The 23,024-nt window shown below is 41.2% G+C and overlaps 2 protein-coding genes across 3 annotated transcripts in view; both read left to right on the top strand.

Annotated features, from left to right (window-relative positions):
* The first annotated feature begins 202 nt into the window (after positions 1 to 202).
* On the top strand, positions 203 to 12,172 carry LOC311060484 (uncharacterized protein). The gene is made up of 10 exons (XM_084078669.1): positions 203 to 300; positions 4,981 to 5,023; positions 6,116 to 6,318; positions 6,964 to 7,110; positions 7,318 to 7,497; positions 8,421 to 8,639; positions 9,850 to 10,071; positions 10,376 to 10,579; positions 10,884 to 11,087; positions 11,655 to 12,172. Exons 3-10 carry the CDS (start codon positions 6,200 to 6,202, stop codon positions 11,830 to 11,832), a joined length of 1,473 nt encoding a protein of 490 aa, XP_083934795.1. The 5' UTR covers positions 203 to 300; positions 4,981 to 5,023; positions 6,116 to 6,199; the 3' UTR covers positions 11,833 to 12,172.
* Positions 12,173 to 14,227: 2,055 nt separating this feature from the next.
* LOC311060481 (transient receptor potential cation channel subfamily M member 4-like) overlaps positions 14,228 to 23,024 on the top strand; it is a 37,668-nt gene continuing 28,871 nt past the window's right edge. For both annotated transcript variants that reach the window (XM_084078662.1, XM_084078661.1), the window contains exons 1-5: positions 14,228 to 15,332; positions 15,598 to 15,795; positions 19,992 to 20,163; positions 22,329 to 22,390; positions 22,768 to 22,921. In XM_084078662.1, coding sequence (XP_083934788.1) covers positions 20,068 to 20,163; positions 22,329 to 22,390; positions 22,768 to 22,921 — 312 coding nt within the window. In that variant the 5' untranslated portion in view covers positions 14,228 to 15,332; positions 15,598 to 15,795; positions 19,992 to 20,067. The remainder of the gene's footprint in view (positions 15,333 to 15,597; positions 15,796 to 19,991; positions 20,164 to 22,328; positions 22,391 to 22,767; positions 22,922 to 23,024) is intronic.

The following is a 23,024-nucleotide window of genomic DNA, read 5'->3' as shown; positions in this document are numbered from 1 at the left end:
TATACCGAGGCTATTTGAAAATAGTTGATCTACAAGCTCACAATGCGTTGTGAGCTTGTAGATCTGCTATTTTCAAACATTTGACTACTTTTACTTTGGGTACTTTAAGTACATTTTGATACCAATACTTTTACTCAAGTAACATTTTGAATTCCGGACTTTTACTTGTAACAGAGTACTTTTCCACCACTGTGCAGTAGGAGCTACGGTAGAAGGGCCGGGGGTGTGGTCACATATAAAAGGCTGGTGCGCTGGGAGAAACAGCTCTTCTACCTGCTGCCATCTGATCTACAAGACCAAGTAAGATCTGTCTGTCTATATATATAATATTCTGTTTCAGACGCACAGCTCTATCTCCATATTTCACCGTGTATGTTTGATCATGTTTCTTTTCTGTGAATTAAAGGCCCACTTCGTCATGCAAGTGTGTCGCGCAAAAGTAGTGAAAATAGAAGATCTACAAGCACACAATGCGTGACGTTTACATTTATTTTAACCCATTATTAAGACCACGCATCTGTGTCATTTTTGGATTTGAGCTAAAAAAGCATTATTTTACACTTTGGATATACATAAAAAATAGCAGATCTACAAGCTCGTAGCGCGGCACCAAGTGCCGCGCTACGAGCTTGTAGATCTGCTATTTTTGAAAAATCTCGAAAATATGTGCAAAGCTTTGAATATATATATTCTTAAAGCGAACATTTTAAACTCAAATCTTTGCTTCTGGGGGTCCCTGGAACAACACATTTTGAGATGGGGGTCCGCGGCCAAATACATATACATTTTGGGGTCCTTGACATCAAAACGTTTTTTTAACATACCAGGTTTCCACCCAATAGCGACGTTTTTTTCCGCTCAACCGCAATTCAAACATGGTGTAAGTGCGTACCACATACTGTGCAGTACAAACATGGTGTAAGTGTGTGCCACATACTGTACAATACAAACATGGTGTAAGTGCGTGCCACATACTGTACAATACAAACATGGTGGTAATTGTGGTATGTATACATGTACTTACACGCACACCACAAGCTTACAAAAGATTAGCTGTAAGGCTGAAAGGCTTCCAGGTGATTTCCTCTGAATGTGGGTGTAATTGCTCGACATGTAAAATTCTATTCAGAGTTTTTTTTTTACACGTGTCCATTTTCACTCACTTTCAAAGGAAAGGTGCAATAGGAATGAGATACCTTTTTTTTTTTTTTTTTTTTGCTGTTTTTAGGGCTTCATGTACAGCCTCTACCCTAAACCCACAATAAGCGTGTGACAAAAGTGTACTTGAGTACAGTACTTGAGTACTTAGCTACTTTCCACCACTGGGGGGGGGGCTTTTATGCCTTTATTGATAGGAAAGTAGGCTGACAGGAAATGGGGAGAGAGATGGTGGGGAGTGACATGCAGCAAACAAAGGCCATCGGGCTCGGGACTCGAACCCGCCTGACGCGCTGTCAGGCTATAGGTGCCTGGACCGCTACGCCAGCCGTCCAGCCCGCTGTATGCCTTTTTAACTGTTAATTTGCTCTACAATCCAAGATGCCTTCAACATTAGGTCACATCTAGAGCTGTCACCATTACAAAATCTAAGTTGGCGATTAATTGTCATACAAATAATTGCGATGAACGATTTAATTGTGTTTTTTTTTGCCTTGAACATTGGAACATATGAATAACAATTTCCTTTCTGTTTGACTTTTTAGGCTTCGCAATATTTGTTTTTTTGCGATTATGACAAAATAACTATAACCAAATATAACCAATTATTTAAACAGGATTACCAAAGCGCTGCACAAAAATCCACACGATTACAATGGCAAAAAGAAAACGCCCAAGAGAGAATGTAGAAGGACCACAGATAAAAAGGAGGTAATAACATAGAGAGGGAGGATAGAGGAACGTGTGTGATTTAAAAGAAAAGACCTCTGAGGCAGTGGTTCTCAACCTTTTTGGGCCGTGACCCCTAAATAATCATATGTGAACTGGGGACGCCCCACCCTGCATGACAAGCACTTGGAATTGTAGGAGTTGAGACAATACATTTTGTTTGACTCGGCTCCACAGAAATATTGTGAAAATAGCTGAACTACAAGCTCATAAGGCCTCGCAATGTGAGGCTCTGTGATCGGCTATTTTCACAAATCTTTCTTAGGTAATATTTGACAATTTGGCCAAAGTTTGACATTTTTTAATAGTATAGTTTGTTGGTTACTTTTGACATTTTAGAGGTATTAAAAAGGTCTTGAAAGTCCTTAACTTTTCACTTTAGAAATGTGCAGATACCCTGTATACACTTATACTATTATGTTGGTCTGTTTACTGTTGAGTGAGAAAACAATGTTGCGCATTAAGCAAACCGTCTGGGAGTGGGGACCCCTCCAAAATCATGTGGCGATCCCCCTGGGTGTCCCGGCCCGCAGGTTGAGAACCACTGATCTGAGGTATCAGTGTGTTTTCAACAAGTGATTTCAGAGATAACATAACATGCCTCATCGCCGGTACGGTATTTCAGAGCTGAGGCGTCAATCAATAAAAAAGAAAAAAAAAGAAAAGTAGGGAGTGGTGAAAATGTATGATTATGACAAAATAATTGTGATTATCTCAACTAATTGCGATTAGAGTGTTGCAGAGTTGCAGGAACATGTGTGATTCTACAAATGTCTTCTAAATCCTAACAGTTTTCTGAAAAACGTACTGTATGTTGCAATAATCAGCGGTTCTCAAACTTTTTCATGTCAAGGACTCCCAAAATGATATGTATTTGGCCACCGACCCCCATCTTAATATGTGTGTTCCAGGGACCCCCAGAAGCAAAGATTTGAGTTAAAAATGTTCTGCTATTTTTTAATATCCAAGGTATAAAATAATGGCTAAAGTGGTTACACAGATGGTTTCCCAGTTTTAATGGGTTAATCTGTCATGTATCCTGTGGGTTTTGTCAAGTTGAGAAGTTCAGCGGTTTTGAGTGACTGTGTGTCTTAGATAAATGTTATTGCAGCATTATGCAATGCAAGACTGAATAGTCTTAGATATAATCAGTATTTTTCTTGGAAATAATCCCAAGAATCAAGAAGGGTTCATTTGTCACAGCGAAATGTCATCTTATTTATATTTATTTAAGTACTGTACTAATCATTTTCTTCTATAATATTTAGTCTTATGGTCTGTTTATTCACTGTCTCATTGGAAACATTTGTTGTAACAAATTATAATAATAACTTTATTTATGTAGCACTTGTTTTTTTTTAAACAGGTGTTACCAAAGCGCTGCACGAAAATCCACGCGATTACAATGGCATAAAGAAAACGCCCAAGAGAGAATGTAGAAGGACCACAGATAAAACGTAGATAATAACATAGAGAGGGGGTGATAGACGTGTGATTTAAAAGACATGACACAATCATGGTATGTGTCTTTGTTTTCAACAAGTGATTTCAGAGATAAGATAACATGACTCATCGCCGGTACACGGCATTTCGGAGCTGAGGCGTCATTCAAGAAAAAAACTAAAGTAGGGAGTTGCAAAAAATAAAAAATGTAACCCTACTTGAAAAATAGCTTGTTGATCTGCTACTTTTGATGCTTTTGTGTAATGCTGCAGTATGATCAAGTAGGGCGTTCATTTATGAAAAATAACTCACAAAAAAATTGAATATGGAGATAAGAGGCCAACCTGGTGCTCACAGGAGATAAAAAATGTTGACTTTTGACGTAGTAATGGTCTTATTATTAGTACAAAAAAAAAAATCATTTTAGAGGTATTAAAAAGGTCTTGAAAGTCCTTAACTTTTCACTTTAGAAATGTGCAGATACCCTGTATACACTTATACTATATGTTGGTCTGTTTACTGTTGAGTGAGAAAACAATGTTGCACATTAAGCAAACCACCTGGGGACCCCCCCAAATCATGTGGCGACCCCCCTGGGGATCCCGGCCCACAGGTTGAGAACCACTGATCTGAGGTATCAGTGTGTTTTCAACAAGTGATTTCATAGATAACATAACATGCCTCACCTCCGGTACGGTATTTCAGAGCTGAGGCTTCGTTCAAGAAAAAAGAAAAAAAGTAGGGAGTGGCAAAAATGTATGATTATGACATATACACATAGATGCTTTTGTGTGCTGCTGCAGTATGATCAAGTAGGGCGTTAATTTATGAAAAAAATAGTTAGAATATGTATGGAGAATTGGAGATAAGAGGTTTCTGCCCGACAGCAATCTGTCAATCTGGGAATATAGACTTAAAAAGGAAGAGAATATCCGAACACTCCAAAAATAAATGTTATTCTATAAAAAACATGTTTCGACCGGTTAAGGTCTTCATCCGGGTGAGAACTGATGAAGACCTTAACCGGTCGAAACATGTTGGCAGTTTTATAGAATAAAATGTGTTTTTACAAGTGTTTACAAGCAGTGTTGCAATGCTGAATTGGAACGTGGTTGCACTGTATTTCAATGACGTGTCGCGCACGGCGCTTAACACCTACGCTACAGGTCACACAATGGACAAGTGCTATGCATCTAGGCTCATTCCTATGTTAATCCACCTGGGTGTGAGTCGGGAGCCTTTGTCGACTTTGTTGAGGTGTGAACTTAAAGTAGTTTTAAATCTATGCGTGTGCCTGCGCGTGCTCCTGGTCAAATAGGTTCATGCACGGCGTGCAAGGCCGTCCAGTGAGCATTGCACCCCTGTTTACAAGTACCTTACTATGACTGAGCTGTCATTCTGAATATTAGTGGTTCACCATGTTTACCTGCTGCCCACATGATGTACTGCCTCATGTACCTACTCACTGGTCCAACCGGTCCAACCGTGTGTGTGTGTGTGTGTGTGTGTGTGCGTGCGTGCGTGCGTGCGTGCGTGCGTGGGGGTGGGGGTGCGTGTGTGTGTGTGTGTTTGTGTGTGCGTGGGTGGGTGGGTGTGTTTACTTAAAGTGATATATCTTAAAGACAGTTTTTTTTCCTCCCTACTTTTCAGGATCTGCATTGAGAAGATCAAAACATGTTCGGTCACAACCAAGGTAATTCACAAAATGTTGTAGATTTGTCTGATTTATTTGTCTTCATGTATGCATGCATTGTATTTATCACTGTAATTCACAAATGTTTTATCCTCAAAGAATAAGTCCATGTGATTCGGTTGATTATTTCTCCCCTTCAATAATACCAATTGGTATTGAATTGTATATCTTTTTAAAGCCTGATAAATCACCTTTTACAACGAGGTACAATCTTTTGAAAATAGCCGATCTACAAGCTCACAATGTGTTGCATCGCGACACATTGTGAGCTTGTAGATCTGCTATTTTCAAATGGTCAAAATACATACAGGGCTGAAGTCTAAAAGAAAGTTTTCAAATAATCGTAGTGGAGTAAAAGTACTGAAAATTGGAAATACTCCAGTAAAGTAAAAATACCTCAAAATTGTACTTAAGTAAATGTACTTACTTACTTTACACCTCTGGTATTCACTCTCGTTTTGAGCTTCAAGTGCCGGCAGGTGTGTGCCAGTCACGGGTGTGTGCCAGTGTGACTGGCACCTGAGCATGGGTCCTGCAACTTTGCTGAATTTGTGTGTGTGCTCCAACCATCAACATGCCACATGTGTCCCTTCAGGATAAGGCCTGTGCAACAGGTCAACTGGGGGATTTTGGCACATTGTCTTTCCAACGATATCAATAGGCTCTATGCACAGCAGCCATATTGGAAAGGTATTGGGCCTCTTCTTACTTCCTTCACAGGTGTTACCAATGATACTAATGAAGGCCCTGTTCCATTCTGGTCAGGGTGTTGATATTGAGCATGTTGGCTCACTGGAAACACTCCATTTTGGTTCCCAAATGGCCCCTTATGGTGGGTGTGCAACTCTGAGTTATGGGGGTCCTTGAAAATAAGAGACCACTGTGCCACACTAAATGGAACAGAGCCTTAATTAGTATTATTGGTAACACCTGTGAAGGAAGTAAGAAAGGCGCCCAATTCATTCCCAATATGGCTGCTGTGCCTATTAGTATTATTGAAGGGGAGAAATAATCAACCGAAATAAAGTTTCAGAACTTTTTCTTTCATGGGTTTTGTAATAATTGATGCATTATGGGTGAATCTTTCCTCAGGGCACCAGGATCCTGGTGGAGGAGGGTACCCCAACCCAAACCAGCAGGCGGTCTATCCAGGGGGGTACCCTAACCAGGCCCCACATGGAGGCCAAGGGTACGGACCTCCGTCACAATCTGGTGGCTGTGGAAGGGGCAGGCATAGGCACAAACGCGGCCATAAGCATGTCAGTTGCCACAAGAAAGGAAGGGAAAGCCGTGGGGTAAGAGTCCCTTCTTTAATTATCAGCCCGTTCCACACTGGTCTATGACAGTGTTGCCTTGCCAGGTCTGCTTATTATAAGCGACTTTGGGCTTGTTTTTCCGTGAAGTTGCTTGTAAATATTGGTAGTTGTGGGTTGCGTTTTTTTGTGCTTGTTTATAAAGTGTAGGGGTTTTTTTTGGGCTTGCTTCGTAAATGCTGTTTTCTCAAACATTTTCATGTCAAGGACCCCCAACTTAATATGTATTTGTCTGCGGACTGAAATATTTTTTGAAATATATTTTCTTTTGAAAAAAAGATCTGTAACCTCACGACGCATCAGAGTGCGACGCGTTGTGAGCTTGTAGATCTGCTATTTTCATTTTAAAGGTCTTGCATTATACAGAGGAGACAGGAGTTCCTATTGCCGCGGCTCCAGGGCTTGCAGATCGTCTATTTTCGGAGCGTGACACCCATGCGCAACCAAGCATAAAATGATTTGTCATCACGGCTTAGGTTTTATTTTGTTTTTATTTAGTTTTCGTCTGTGAAAAAAAGGTTGTCGACCAACAGTTTTCTTCATAGTTTTAGTCAACGTAATTAACAACGGTGTGTGTGTGTGTGTGTGTGTGTGTGTGTGTGTGTGTGGGGGGGGGGGTTTGTTCAGTCTTCCAGCAGTTCTTGCAGCAGTGACTCCGACGGCGATGGGCATGGCCACCGCGGCCGTGGCCACGGGCACGGAGGGAGCAGGCATAGGCACAAACGCGGCCATAAGCATCGCAGTTGCCACAAGAAAGGAAAGGAAAGCCGTGGGGTAAGAGACCCTTCTTTACCAGCCCGTTCCACACTAGTGACAGCCTTGCCAGGTCTGCTTATTATACCCGCCAAGCATAAAATGACTTGTCATCATGGCTTAGGATTTATTTAGTTATTTATTTTGTTTTCGTCAGTGAAAAAAAGGTAGTAGTTTTAGTCGACGAAATTAACAATGGTGTGTGTGTGTGTGTGGGGGTTTGTTCAGTCTTCCAGCAGTTCTTGCAGCAGTGACTCCGACTCTGACTCCGACTCCGACTCGGACGGCGGTGGCCACAGGCATGGCCATAGGCATGGGCATGGCCATGGGCACGGAGGGAGCAGGCATAGGCACAAACACGGCCATAAGCATGTCAAATGCCACAAGAAAGGAAAGGACAGCAATGGGGTAAGAGTCCCTTCTTTATCAGGGTTGCGTTTTTGGGGGGGTTTGTTTCTAAAGTGTAGTTGCTTGTTTGGGCTTGCTTCCTAAATGTTGTTTAAACCAGTGTTTCTCAAACATTTTCATGTCAAGGACCCCCAAAATAATATGTATTTTGTCTGCAGACCGAAAATATGACATTAAACATCGAAGTTAATCTTTTGCGCCACGCGCTGGGCCTGTTCAACACCTTTTGTCTTAACAAGACAAAAGCAGTGAATGGCGCCCCAGATCAGATGGAATGGAATAATGAAATATACAGTAACAGCATCCAGACAGTCATTAATGTATATTTGACAGTTCAATATTTCCCCCACATGGTTCTCTAAGGAACTGCATTTATTCTCCCCTTTTGAGTGAACTAATGTTTTACTTTGTTGTTTTCAGTGTTACTTTTTACAGAAAATGTTGAATTACTTTTTGTCAATTATATGTAATTCTATACTTATTTTCCAATTATTAGCATTAGTCTTATTTTAGTGAAATATTTTTCTGAAATGTTTTACTTTTAGTCTCGTTTTATTTGACTAAATATAAGATTTTAGTCCACGAAATCTACAGTTGATTTAGTTGACAAAAATGTACGTTGGCAGACCTTGATGGCCTGCCATCGTGTAAGGCCTGATTTATACTCAGCTGTGTGCCAAAAATAGCCGATCTACAAGCTCAGATCGGCTTGTCGGTCGGCTATTTTCGGAGTGTGACACCCATGCGCAACCAAGCATAAAATGACCTGTCTTAGTTCTACTGGATCTGTTATTTTTAGTCATCATGGCTTAGGTCTTATTTTGTTTTAGATAGTGAAAAAAAGCCGACCAACATTTTCCGTCATAGTTTTAGTCGACGACATTAACAACGGTGTATCTGTGTGGGTTTTTTTTTTCTTCCAGTATTCCAGCAGTTCTTGTAGCAGTGACTCCGACTCCGACTCCGATGGTGATGGCCATGGGCATGGCCACGGCCATGGCCACGGGCATGGGCATGGCCACCGTGGGCGTGGGCGTGGCCATGGGCGTGGCCATGGGCACGGGCACGGGGGGCACAGGCATAGGCACAAACACGGCCATAAGCATCGCAATTGCCACAAGAAAGGACAGGACAGCCATGGGGTGAGAGACCTTGCCCGTTCCACACTAGTCTATGACAGTGTTGCCAGGTCTGCTTATTATAAGCGACTTGGGCTTGTTTTTCTTTAATCTCTCAAGAACAGATTTTGAGCTGCGCTTGAATCTGTCGGGAGCCGTGTTGATAACCTATGCACATTGGCAACAAGTGGGCGGGCCTTCAGGTCAGGAAGCAGGCCACGCTTTACCCAATCAAATGTAGTGCCCCGGGATTTACTGTCTGTGAGCTCGCTTCCCACTGAAAACAAACCGAAACTCATTTAACAATAGCGCCCTCGAAGCCGACAAAACCACGGAAAGATATTCACATTTTAACTTGCTCTTTCATCGTAGAAACAAGTGGGCTTATAACCAAAACGATCCATGTTCTCTGGGAGAAGTGGTGTTTAGTGTTCCGTGGAGAAATATTGTTAGTGGGAATGAATAGGCGCACCACCGGAAGTAGAGGGCTGAAGGCATGTCCAAACCCCGGTTTCCAGTGAGCATGAGGCCAGTTAATGCCCCCCCCCCCCAGAGTCAAAAGCAAAAGTGAAAAACGGCAGAGGGCGCTGTTTTCCCTTTTCCTGTGAAGTTGCTTATAAATATTGGTAGTTAGTTGTGGGTTGCATTTTTTTAGGCCTGTTTCTAAAGTGTATTTGCTTATTTGGGCTTCCTAATGTTGTTTAAACCAGTGTTTCTCAAACATTTTCATGTCAAGAACCCCCAAATGAATGTGTGTTTGTCTCCGGACTGAAAATATTTTGTGCCAGGGCCATGTACCAGATTTGTGTTGTTTAAATGTTTCAAAAATAGTCAGTCCCCCCCCCCAGATTCTTTAGAAAATAGCTGATCTACAAGCTTGCAGCGTGTCGCAATGCGAAAATTATGCACATTCCCACTATGCCGAGGAAGAAAAGCCAACCTTTTCACATTAGCCTCTTATAGCACCACCAGCAGGTCGATTTTTGCTAAACACATTTTTCTAACAAAATGCTTCAAATCATGAACTTTTCCATGTCCCATTGCTGTGAAAGGCCTAGGCCTAAATGTCACCCTTTTCACATTGGCCTATTATAGCGCCACCAGGAGGCCACAATAACCTACCTGACCTGGTGGAGACCTGTGCTCTGAGGAGCACTTTATCTAGTTTAGTTTTTATTTCATTTTCCGTCATAGTTTTAGTCGACAAAATTAACAATAGTGTTGGTGTGTTCAGTATTCCAGCAGTTCTTGCAGCAGTGACTCCGACTCCGAGAGCGACGGCGATGGCCATGGCCATGGACATGGACATGGGCATGGGCATGGGCATGGGCGTGGCCATGGACGTGGGCGTGGGCGTGGCCATGGCCATGGTCACGGGCACGGTGGGCACAGGCATAGGCACAAACACGGCCATAAGCATCGCAACTGCCACAAGAAAGGAAAGGACAGCCATGGGGTAAGAGACTCTTCTTTATCCGCCCGTTCCACACTAGGCAATGACACTGATGCCAGGTATGCTTATTATAAGCGCTTACTTGGTCTATTATAAGTGCTTATTTGGTCTTGCTTCCTAAATGTTGTTTAAACCAGCGTTTTTCAAACATTCAAGAACCCCCAAAATAATATGTATTTGTCTGAGGACTGAAACTATTTTGTGCCAGGAACCTGTGTACTACCAGATTTGTGTTGTTTAAATGTTTAAAAAAGATTCCAACATTTTCCCAAGTTGATGACATTAACAATGGTGTTTGTGTGTTCAGTATTCCAGCAGTTCTTGCAGCAGTGACTCCGACTCTGACTCCGACGGCCATGGGCAGGGACATGGGCATGGGCATGGGCATGGCCATGGCCATGGCCATGGCCATGGCCATGGCCATGGTCACGGGCACGGTGGGCACAGGCATAGGCACAAACACGGCCATAAGCATCGCAACTGCCACAAGAAAGGAAAGGACAGCCATGGGGTAAGATACTCTTCTTTATCCGCCCGTTCCACACTAGACAATGACACTGATGCCAGGTCTGCTTATTATAAGCGCTTACTTGGTCTATTATAAGTGCTTATTTGGTCTTGCTTCCTAAATGTTGTTTAAACCAGCGTTTTTCAAACATTCAAGAACCCCCAAAATAATATGTATTTGTCTGAGGACTGAAACTATTTTGTGCCAGGAACCTGTGTACTACCAGATTTGTGTTGTTTAAATGTTTAAAAAAGATTCCGACATTTTCCCAAGTTGATGACATTAACAATGGTGTTTGTGTGTTCAGTATTCCAGCAGTTCTTGCAGCAGTGACTCCGACTCTGACTCCGACGGCCAGGGGCAGGGACATGGGCATGGTCATGGGCATGGGCATGGCCATGGCCATGGCCATGGGCATGGCCATGGGCACGGCCACGGCGGGCACAGGCATAGGCACAAACACGGCCATAAGCATCGCAATTGCCACAAGAAAGGAAAGCAAAGCCATGGGGTAAGAGTCCCTTCTTTATCAGTCCGTTCCACACTAGTCTATGACACTGTTGCCAGGTCTGCTTATTATAAGCGACTTTGGGCTTGTTTTTTCTGTGAAGTTGCTTGTAAATATTGGTAGTTGTGGGTTTCAGTGCTAGTTCTAGTCTTTTGCATACAATTGTTAGTCAATTATTAGTATTAGTCATGTTTTACTCATCTGAAATGTTTTACTTTAGTTGACTAAATCTACAGTTGATTTAGTTGACTAAAATGTATGTTGGCAGGCCTTGGTGGCGTCGTAATGCCTGGCTACTATACTAAACTATACTTTGCTGTGTGCCTAAAATAGCTGATCTACAAGCTCAGATCGGCTTGTGTGACACCCACGCGCAACCAAGCATAAAATGACTTGTCTTAGTTCTACTTGATCTCTTCATTTTAGTCATCATGGCTTAGGTTTAATTTTGTTTTCATTTCAATTTCGTCAGTGAAAAAAAGGTAGTCGACCAACATTTTTTGTCATAGTTTTAGTCGACGAAATTAACAATGGTGTGTGTGGTGGGTGTATGTGTTTGTGTGTGTTCAGTCTTCCAGCAGTTCTTGCAGCAGTGACTCTGACTAGAACACACAACATGGAGGTCAACATAAGGCCCAGGGGCCCGGACTGGACCGTTGGACGGTCTCCATCCGGCCTGCGGTGTCCTCAAAGGAAACCTCAAACAAAGATTATTGTTTTTTTATTATTATTACAAAACATACATTAACCACTTCAGCCCTATATATATGGATGGATTTTTTAAACATTAAAAAAACTTGTGAAATGGGGACATTCGGCAAAATGAGTACTTTCACTTTTGATACTTCAAATATAGTTTGCTGACGATACGTTTGTACGTAAATAGTAAAATTGTACAAAGAAAAAAAGAAGTACATTTTGTTTACCATACTTTTTACTTGTAAGTTTCTTCTTCATCAAATGCCATTGCTCCTGTAACTATTTGATACAATGTGCTTTTCAAAAAAGTACACAGAAACAATAACTTGATCCTATAAATTTGAAGACATGGAACTATCAAAACAATAAAATAAATATACAATATCAAACATGTGTGTAGCTATCTTGCCATGATATAAGAACTATTTGAACTGTATTATCTGTTGTGAGTGAGGAAGGAGGAATCACATTAAGTTATTTCTGCATTCACTGTCATTGCATGGCCGTGAAACAGTTCACTGCTTTGTTCACGTCCCTTCATGTGGTAAAAATGTGATGATTTGGAGACCTAGTTTCACCATCATGTCACAGTGAATGGAGAGAACAATACATGATGTTCCCGAGGGACAATAAGAGTCAGTAATCATAAATCATGTCATATCATGCCTCAGAAGGGAAAATAAATATAGAGTCAATAACCATACAGTCATGTTAAAGAGTGTACATATTTGATATCACAAGGTGCAACTCCTTGACATAAACACAGGTGATCGAGCAATGTGGTGAGATGGATCAGACGGTGTGTAATCAAGTCTTGTGGTCACATGGTGAATGAATTAATGTATTTGATGATTAAAAATAATACATAATAACACTGCACTACAGCCACTGCATACGTTAACTACAGTATTAAGGGGCAGAACTCCACCAGGCTGGGCAGCCTACCCAGGGCTGTGTGTGTGTGGTAGTTTGTATGTGCAAAAAAACACCTTTGCCCTATATTTTTCCACATCTGCCTTTTATAGGGCCACCGGGGAGGCTGACGCTATATCTCTCGCTCTCTCTTATTATGTAGTATCGTTCCTATTGTTTCCTGTTCTCCTTATACTTTTACTATGTAGTGATGTGCTAGTGTTTCCTGTTTTGCCTAGTTACTGTTTCCTGTCTTGTCTCACCCAGAGCCGCATATAGTTACGACACTAGTGCCTCCCATTGTAAGAATGGAATGCAAAAGTGCTCTCTCTATCTCAATGAGATAGTTTTGGAACTATAGCCCATAGCTGCCCTCTTTGCGGCAAGATCAAAGCGTGACGTTACTCTCTCTTCTACACTCTAGTCTCACCTTCCTGGGATTACTCGTTTTCTCCACCTGTGTCCAGTTGGTCTCCCAGCCAATCCCTGTGTTGATTGTCTTTGAGTTTCACCTGTGTATAGTTAGTCATGTGTCTATTTAAACCCTCAGTTCCTTGAATACCCTGTCAGATTATGTTGTTATGGTGTTCCAGTCCCCTTCCTGTGTGTTAAATGCAGTGGTGGAAAAAAGTACCCAATTACTTTACTTAAGTAAAGGTATCAATACTTCATGTAGAAATACACTTCAATGTAGAAATGCTCTGTTGCAAGTAAAAGTCTGTACATCGCAATGTCCTTAAAGTACTAAAAGTTAAAGTATTCATTATGCAGAATGACCCATTTCAAGTTTTCAAATGTAAAAACATCTTTTGAAAATAGCAGATCTACAAGCTCACAATGCAGCACATTATGATCTTGTAGATCGGCTATTTTCAAATGGCCGAAATGTATATAGGGTTGAAGTCATAGATATAGAAACCTAGATACCTCATTGGCCTCTGCAGTAAATTGGAGCGACCTGTATCATGGCAGCCATTTTGGAGAAAGCAAGCCTCCTGACTACTGCGCGTCTTTTCGGGGACTTGTCAGAATGTAGTTGTATCTAGATGTTAAGTATCTAAGTAGTTAAAAATAACAGGATATTCTTATACAACTACTTTCTGCCAAATCCCGGAAAAGATGTGCTGTGATTGGCCAGGGTCCTCGCCAGCTCGTCAGGGTCCTCCAGCGTGGGACCGGAGACCTCGGCGGTCCCTGGGGAATGGGGCCGTTACCGCCTTCCTCCTCCTCCGAGAGAGAGAGAGCACCGCCTGAGGTCCTCGTCCACGTTCAGAGAACGCCGTCCCCTCCTCCCCGAGGGAGAGAGAGCCGCGGTCCCCGCCGGCGGATGCGCACCGTCCATCCCCTGTGAGAGAGAGTCGCCGGCTGCCCCCTTCCTCCCGTGGCGTCTACAGAGAGGGAGGGTCGTCTGGAGCCAGCTGCCCCGAGGATCTCGGATGTCAGGCCCCGGAGGAGAGAGAGCGGTATTTCAGGCAAGGAATGTGCCTGTACTGTGGACACCTTCTTGAATGCCCTGTTAGACCTGTGCGGCCCAGGTTTTAGTTTAGTTTTGGCCTGCTTTTGATTTCTGTGTTTTTGAGTTTTGACTTTGGTGCAGTCTCTCACCTTTTGCCTTTTTTCCTCCCGTCTTCTTCTGTGTGATTGAGTGTGTGTGTGTGTGTGTGCTTGTGCGTGTGCGTGTGCGTGTGCGTGTGTGCGTGTGTGTGTGTGCTTGTGGGTTCGTGCCTGTTGAGGCCTGACCTGTGTTTCAGGTCTGGTGTGTTGTTTGAGTGCCTGTTTGTCTCAGCTCCCTTTTCTCCACCGGGTCAGCGGCGTCTTGTTGCTGGCGGTCTGCCGAGGTGGCGAACGACTCCGGATCCTGGTGGTGTTGTTGGCGGATCCCGAGAGGGAGTCGTCGTCGGCAGAGCTGCTCGTTTGGCTTTCATGGTCTCGTCACTGCCCGGTTCTTCTCTTCCCCGGGGTCCTCGCCCCTCTTCTTGACCCTCTGCTCGTTCCTGCTGTGCGGGACTCCACTGCTACCCCCCCACCCTTCCTGGGGTTCCTCTGTCCAGCACCCCCCTCCCACGCCACTTACTGCCATAGCCCTATTGCCCCTTGATGGCTTTGAACTTTCCATTGGTACAGACAGGCAGTGCACTCACCCACCGTCCAAACCTGCCAGCTAGATAATGTTATTTATTTTATTTGGGGGCGTTTCCTACCTCCTATGCCTAGAAACACCTGCACATCTATTTTGTAAAACTGTGCAGAGCTGGCTGCACATTTCAGTGACCATGCAACATTCACATATAGGGCAGAAATAGTTTCTGAGATTAACAAACTTGACAATTTTTGCAAGACCACATTACACATACCATCCAGCTGTATGACACAGTAGAAGGCTTTCTAAAACATAAAAAACGATCTTAAGTTGTAGGGACGACGCCTAGTTTAATATGCAAAACAATCTCACTCATGCTCCTCCAAGCAAAGCATGAGCTCCCGCATGCTCCCCGGTCCACGGGGACCCCCGCTGATCCCCGGACTCCTGTGGACCCTCGGGGAGCCCTGTGAACCCCCGTCCGCCACGGGGATCCCCGGTAATGCCCGGACCCCCGTGGACCCCTGTGGACCCCGTGGACATCCGGCCACCAAAAGGCAAGTTATTTTTTCGGGCTTGTACAGTAGGTCTTCAATTTTCGCATAAGAATTGAATAAGTGTGGAAAAACTCATGGGTTTGTGATCAGATTGATGCTTAATGAACAATAAAGGCAATAGGATTAGTTAAACCTGGTCCAGACCAGGCTAACCTCACAGCTAAATCTGCCGAGATAACTCGGCTTTCATGAAACCCATTCATGGCTAAACCAAGATAAATTCATCCAGGATAGATGATAAATCCCGGCTTAATCTCCAATCTAGGTTTGGTGAAACAGGCCCCAGGTCAAAAAGAAGTTTTTCATCCACCTACCTGTAGCAACATGGAATGACCTCACTCTGTCACTACCCTGTGACTTGACAATCTCTCTCAGCCACTAGACGGTTGGGGAGGATAGACTGCAGTCGCTGGACACAACTCTACAGGAAATATACAAGTGATTACGATCGTCTGGAGAAAGTGTAAGTTCTCTCAAAGCTACTATATTTATATTATTTTATATTTATTTTGTATCTAGATGGAAAGTGGGGTCCATGCGCATAGGGTGGATTTCTTTTCGCCACCTGGATTTTCTTATTCCTTGAAGTCTGTATTTTAAGATTCTGCCAGGTGACAGGCTGAAACAATGTCCCATGGGGTTCATTTTAACCCTTTATTACACATATCCTGACCCAAACCAGAAAATTGATATCATAGAAAACAGCATAACTTTTGAAGTAAACGACCTACAGAGACAAATTATTGTTTTGCCCCATACAATTTGGACCCAAGGAATTCAATAAAGTGGTTATTATTCAGATTAAAGCACATCTTGACTCTTACAGGACAAAAAATACGCAAACAAATCAAAGTCGAAAATGTTCGGATCACATATTTATACTGTAATTCTGTTCATACTAAATACTTACAGTAAGGTGGATTTTTCAGCTGCTTTATCTCAATCCTTGAAGTGTGTATTTTAAGATTGTAGCAGGTCTTCAGACTTCAGTAAAATTGGTATTATTAAGCATAGCAGATCAAGCATATCTTGGCTCTATTTCAATATAATAAAGCAAAAAAACAGAGCCAAAACTGTTCAGATTACATCTATATTTATCTTTTTACTAATACTTGATAGTGTGTTAAAGATTCTGCTCCTGGCTCCTCTCCTGTGGAACCATCTTTGAGGTTTGGTCCAGGAGGCAGACACCCTAACTTTCCTTCCATTTGGGGAACAACAGCGCCATCATCATCCATAGTCTCTAATATTGTTAAAGCCAGTGCAGTGACTTGCCTGGTGAAACATGTTTACAATCTACAGTTTAGGCATTTAGCATTTAGAGTGATTTACAGTAATCAAGGTAAACACGAGGTAATACATCAAATGCATAGAAATAGTATTCTAGGAGAGGTAAACCAAGAACCTAAACAAATGACTACAAATGAACCTGGCATCTGTCTACATAACATGCTATCTAATTTACATTTTAGCTTTTGCATAAGACTGCAAGGTTGTCAAGGCTAGGGCAAGTGCTACGCTTGTTCAACAACTCTTATTAATGTGTAGTGTGGTGAAGTAAGTAAGTTTGTACATTTTATTTGTATGGCACTTCTCACAGAGATAACTCACAAAGTGCTTTACATTCAACATAAATGAAGACAAAGCACGAAGCATTCAAATGAATACAAACAACAACCAAAAAAATCTAAGACATTCCACAAATGCTTGTTTAAACTGTAGTGTTTTTAACTGGTTCTTTAAAAAATCCACAGAGGCTGCAGCTCACAAGACCTGTGGAATGGCATTCCATAACTTTTTGTTTTTGGGAGCAGTTAGGGGTTAAGTATGTTGCTCAGGGGCACTTCGAACCTCAGGCTTACCAGGCGGGCTCACCAACCATTCAACTATTGCCGTCCAACCTGGTTCGAGTAATGACCAATAGACCCTGCAGCTGACCTTAGGGTCCTGCTGGGCACATAATATAGTTGTAGCAGGTCAGTGAAGGGTCCTGGACATCGCTATATGCTTCAAAGTGAGGCTCTACTTGCAGCACTGGTGGACCAAAGTACTCTACCCCAGTGCTTGAGTCAAAGTATAGATACTCCTGGTGAACATTACTCAACTAGAAATGAAAGTTGCTCAAACTTGTTTCCAGTTAAAGTATTGGAGTAGGTGCTTTTAAAAATGCACAAGTATTAAAAAGCATTTTTTTTAAAATATCAAAGCATGCTGTATTAAAATGTAGACACTTTCCAAAACTGTTTCAGTAATTTAAATAAACTAATAGTGAAGATAGCAGCTCTACAAGCTTAACTGTGATGCATTGTGAGCTTGTAGATCATCTTTTTCTTTAAAAAAAAAGAAATAGGGCTTACGTGTGGAAAAAGGTCTTGAGAGATGCAGCCTCAGTGGACATTTTTAAGAACCCCTTAAAAACACTACTGTTTAACCCATTCAATCCGGGGACGCATCTGTGTCATTTTAGATTTCTTTGAGCTATTCAAAAATAGCAGATATACAAGCTCATAGCGCGGCACCGAGTGCGGCGCTATGAGCTTGTAGATCTGCTATTTACTTGAAAAATTGTGAAAATGTGTCGAAATCTTTGAATATCTGTTTTTCCGTGGCGAACATTTTTAACACTGTTACAACTTCTGGGGGGGGGGCAAAATTCATATAATTTTGGGGGTCCTTTTTGAAAATCACTGATTATAGCAACATATACTGTATATATTTTTTTTAAACTAGGATTTAGAAGACATTTGTAGAATCCCCCCAGAAGCAAAGATTTGAGTTAAAAATAAAAATAAATAAATATATATATATTCAAAGATTTGCACGATTTTTCAAAAATAGCAGATCTACAAGCTCGTAGCGCGTAGATCTGCTATTTTTGAATAGCCCAAAGGAATCTAAAAAAATGACACAGATGCATTCCCGGTCTTAATGGCTTAAACAAGCATTTGCGGAATGTCTTTGATTTTTTGATGTTTGTGTTTTGTGAAGTTCATAAGAGTTGTGGAACATGTTTCACCAGACAGGTCATGTCATTTGTTAATGAGGTAATCAAACGTGGCACTGCACTGGCTTTAACGACATTAGAGACTATGGATGATGATGGTGCTGTTGTTCCCCAAATCCAAATGGAAGGAAAGTTTTAAGCCTGATCTTAAACATAGGGTGTCTGCCTCCTGGACCAAACCTCAAAGATGGTTCCACAGGAAAGGAGCCTGATAGTTGAAAGTTCTCTCTCTGAAATTCTAGGACCCACAAAGTAAGGCTTCATAGCCTACTGGGAATGCAGGGACGCATGTTTGTGCGCACGCACATGCACATGCACACACAGCCTCCAAGGATTATGAGAAAATAGTAGGCAAGAGAACAATCAACAACAAATATTTAGTAAAAAGAAGAATATATATATATATAAAAAAATGTATATACATTTTTGGCTCTGTATTTTTGCCATAAAATAAAGTCCAGATATGCTTGAATCTTAATAATACCAATTTAAGTGAATTCATTGAGTCCAAATTGTATGGAAATTGTGTTAACTTGTATGTTGTATACTTTCAAAGATTTGCTATATGCTATTGTTTGGGTTTGGGTACAATATGTGTATCATATCTCAAAATACACACTTCAAGGATTAAGAAAAAACAGGTGGCGGGAAAGATTCCATCTAGACTAATTATATCGTTGCTGTCGGGCAGAAACCAACTCTTTGTTTTTCAACTTTAATTTGTTTTAATAAATCAGTGCTTTTGAACTATAGTGTGTGTGTGTGTGTGTGTGTGTGTGTGTGTGTGTGTGTGTGTGTGTGTGTGTGTGTGTGTGTGTGTGTGTGCGTGTGCGCGTGCGCGCAGTGGTGTAAAGTAACTAAATACATTTACTCAAGTACTGTACTTAAGTACAAATTTGAGGTACTTTTACTGGAGTATTTCCAATTGTCTATACTCCACGACTTAGAGGCAAATATTGTACTTTTACTTTTTTTTATTTTTATTTAACCTTTATTTCACCAGAGAAATCACATTGAGACTAGTGTCTCTTTTACAAGTGTGCCCTGGCCAAGAGAAGAGGCAAATAAAATGTTACACAGCTCTGCCAGTAACGACAATACAGGACATAACAAAACAAAGACAAACATGACATCCGTAATACCAAAGACCTACTACCAATAGCACCAATACAGACTATTTAAAATACTAATAACAACAATACATCATAAAACTAATAAACTAATATAAGACTAAGATCACAGCAATTGCTACTTGTCAAAGCAGGAGCAATGGTTGGAGAATGTGCCCATGGCAATCCTCTTAAAAGACACTAGAGGGATCAATGAAGCCAATTTTAATCTGGTCTGTAGATCGTTCCACGACCAAGGCCCAAAAAACGCAAGTTTTTTTTTCCCTGCCTCAGATTTAGTAGTGGGTACGACATAGCGCATCCAGGCATTCGATCTGAGGTTGAGCGAATTTTGGACAAGATTAAAACTCTACTCTACTCTACTACAATTTTGGAAAACTTTAGTTACTAGTTACTTTGCAGATATCAATTATTACATAATAAAACAAAGTGTGTCCATTTTAAAGAGAACTGCACAGATAGCTGCTGTTCCCCTCATGGTTTAGACCATGTTAAACCAATACAAAATGATCTTTGTCAACCTAGGAGGGAGAGAGAAGGAGCGAGGGGCTTGGTGGACATTAAACGTCCTTGAATCCACCAGGACACAACAGAAACCACCATGAGCCGCCGTGAAGAGGGGAGTGACTCTGAGATAATAGAGATGAACCCACTTCAAGAGAAAGGAAGCACCAAAACATCTACATCTGAACAGGAGGTGGGCATAGAAATAAAGCTGGTTCTTTATGAAGACCTTTAACCAACAAGTCTGTTTTTTTAAAAAGAATGAATGTTGTAAATAAATGTGTTTTTACAGACAGGAATGTGTGAGTTGGGTTTTCTATGTAAGTGAATTAATAAAGAATCATTTATAATATCTCATCACATCCACTGTTCACACACTTTACTGTAAAAACAAAGTCAATATTTCGAACAAATCAACATTATAAAACCTGCGGTTATATGAATTCCACCATAATTATGCCCAATAGTGGTGGACAGTACATTTTTGGAGTGTTTTTTTCTTTGCAAGCTGATGATTTTCACTACATTTCAAATATAAATATTGTACTTTTAACTCCACTACATTTAAATATAAATATTGTAATTTTAACTCCACTACATTTAAATATAAATATTGTACTTTTAACTCCACTACATTTACATATAAATATTGTACTTTTAACTCCACTACATTTAAATATAAATCTTGTACTTTTAACTCCACTACATTTAAATATTAATATTGTACAATATTGTAAGTTTTAAAATAGCTGATCCACAAGCTCACAACGCTTCGCACCGCAACATGTTGTGAGCTTGTACATCTGTTATTTTCACTGTCTTAAAATGTCTTTATTTATTTTATTTTGGGTGGAAATGTTCTAATTTATGTAATATATATATCTCTGCTGTCCAGCCAGAAACTGCTAACTCCAAAACGCTCATTGTTCAGGAAACGAAAAAACAAAATATACGTTTTTCAAGAAATGAAGAAAACCTTATATTTTTTTAAAACAAAGCAATACTGCCTCATCAAAGTTGGTATAGTGACTGTATATATTGTCAGATACTTGCATGTGTCATTATATTATCAACACTTTAACCAAATCGCGGGTAAATCAACACTTTACCCAGCGCAAGTGGAGTTAGTAGTTTCAGACGAGCAGAAATCAAGCTGAAGTGGAGTTAGGTGTCCAAACAACAATAGCTCCACTCGCTGCTGAGGGAGAAGTTTCAAAAGGGTACAAATTCTCAAAAGCTAACAATGGATCTCCAAGCTCACAATGCATAAGTGCATAAGTGGCAGCGGTGGCCTAGTGGTTAGAGGGGCGGCCTTGATACTGGAAGGTCCCTAGTTCGATTCCCCAATTCATCACATCAATCATGAATCACCGCTGAATAGCCCTTGAGCAAGGCTTCCATGCAGGGTCCGGCTGGAAACAAGCTTCGTGCTTAGTCCGACACCCTGGGTAAACAACAAACTTTGCTTTTTTTGCTTTGCTTTGCTTTGCTTTTTGCATCACAACAACGTGTGAATTAATGCCCTGATGCTTCATGACACTTATTATATAGGCCTACAATAATAAACAGGACTTTAAATATTACAATAACTTCTGTAAAGAGGTAGTAGCTAGCGAGACAGAAATGCTATGAACGCCTTTCTTCTTGTCACATTGCTCTCCTCATTAAACACTTCATAGATTTTAGAAATATAATTACTTGTTTTCATAACATTAGCGTCAGTGCTAAGTTTGATAAACAGGTACACTGCATAGTTTTAACAGACTATGGGGAGCTTGTTTACGTGTTCCTCCTCCTCGTTCACTGCGCACCGCGCTCTACTCATGCTGTTAAAAAGCAGCGCTGTGGAGGAGAGGGGGGAGTTGTTTGTTTTTGACGGACAGTTTGAGGATCCAATGGAGTTGGGAGTTTTCGTCGGATGCGCTTTTTAATACTTTTCATTGGTTCAAATGTTCTGATTTTTTACACAGACCTAAAGGGTGTTCGATAGCATTGATTTATGAAAAAAAAAAAAAAAGATGAAAATGGAGTTAGCTGGTTCGTCCTGGACACCGACGATATAATACAGCAATGCAGTGATATTAAAGGGATATTTCACTTTCAAAACAATTTTGGGTCATTTTATCGTCTACTCAGGCTTTTGTGAGCCCCCCAGACAGTTTTTAAGTTGCTTGATTCAATATTTAGATATTGGATATTCATTTTATCAGACACGCCCCCTTTCTTTACAAACCCACTTCTTGTAATTTGTGCTTTAGGATTCCTTTGTCCACCACTGCCTATGCATTGGACATTGCACATATCCTAAATGTTATAGATATGATAACATCTCATAGCCTGTGTCTAATATGTTTTCAGAGATGGAAACCAGCAGACTTCAAGAAAAGAGAGTGCAACACCTTCATAGAAGATTCTTCAAGGTAAACAAACCCGCATTATTACAACACACTAAACAGACGAGACAAGTTATTGAAAAAAAGTGAGCTGATTAGAATTGATAAAGTGATGATTGAATGATAGGATGTCTAAATCAGTGCTACTCAATCATTTTCATGTCACAGCCCCCATGTGTAGCTGAGGCTGAGGACCCCCATCTGAAAATATAGTGCCAGGGACCTTTGTCATTATGTTACATTATAAAAAAATAAATAAAAAAAATCAGTTTTAGAATAGTTGAAAATTCAATTAGGGTTTAAGAGTTTAAAGTCTTCCTCATTTTACTGGGGACCCCCTGGATCCCCCTCAAGGACCCCTGGGGGTCCCCACATATTGATGTATTTTCCTGTTGTTTCATCAGTGATGGACGATGTCAGTGTGGACGTCCCAGAGATCATCCAACACACACACACACGGCTGTGGACTCTGAGTGGACCAGTGAGCGGCACTCCTCTGAACGGCCCACTGATGCTTTTGGAGCGTTGGACTTTGAGGGAGTCACTCATAGCAAACATGTAAGTATCTGACTGACAATGTGATCAATGTTCATGATACTCTGATGATTCATGATACTCTGTCTTACATCATCTATTTAACATTATTCAGTCAAGAGATTCA

This window comes from Gymnoscopelus microlampas, assembly GCF_963454915.1.
Source record: "Gymnoscopelus microlampas genome assembly, chromosome: 14".
Classification (NCBI taxonomy): Eukaryota; Metazoa; Chordata; class Actinopteri; order Myctophiformes; family Myctophidae; genus Gymnoscopelus; species Gymnoscopelus microlampas.
This window is presented reverse-complemented; position numbering and strand designations above follow the sequence as displayed.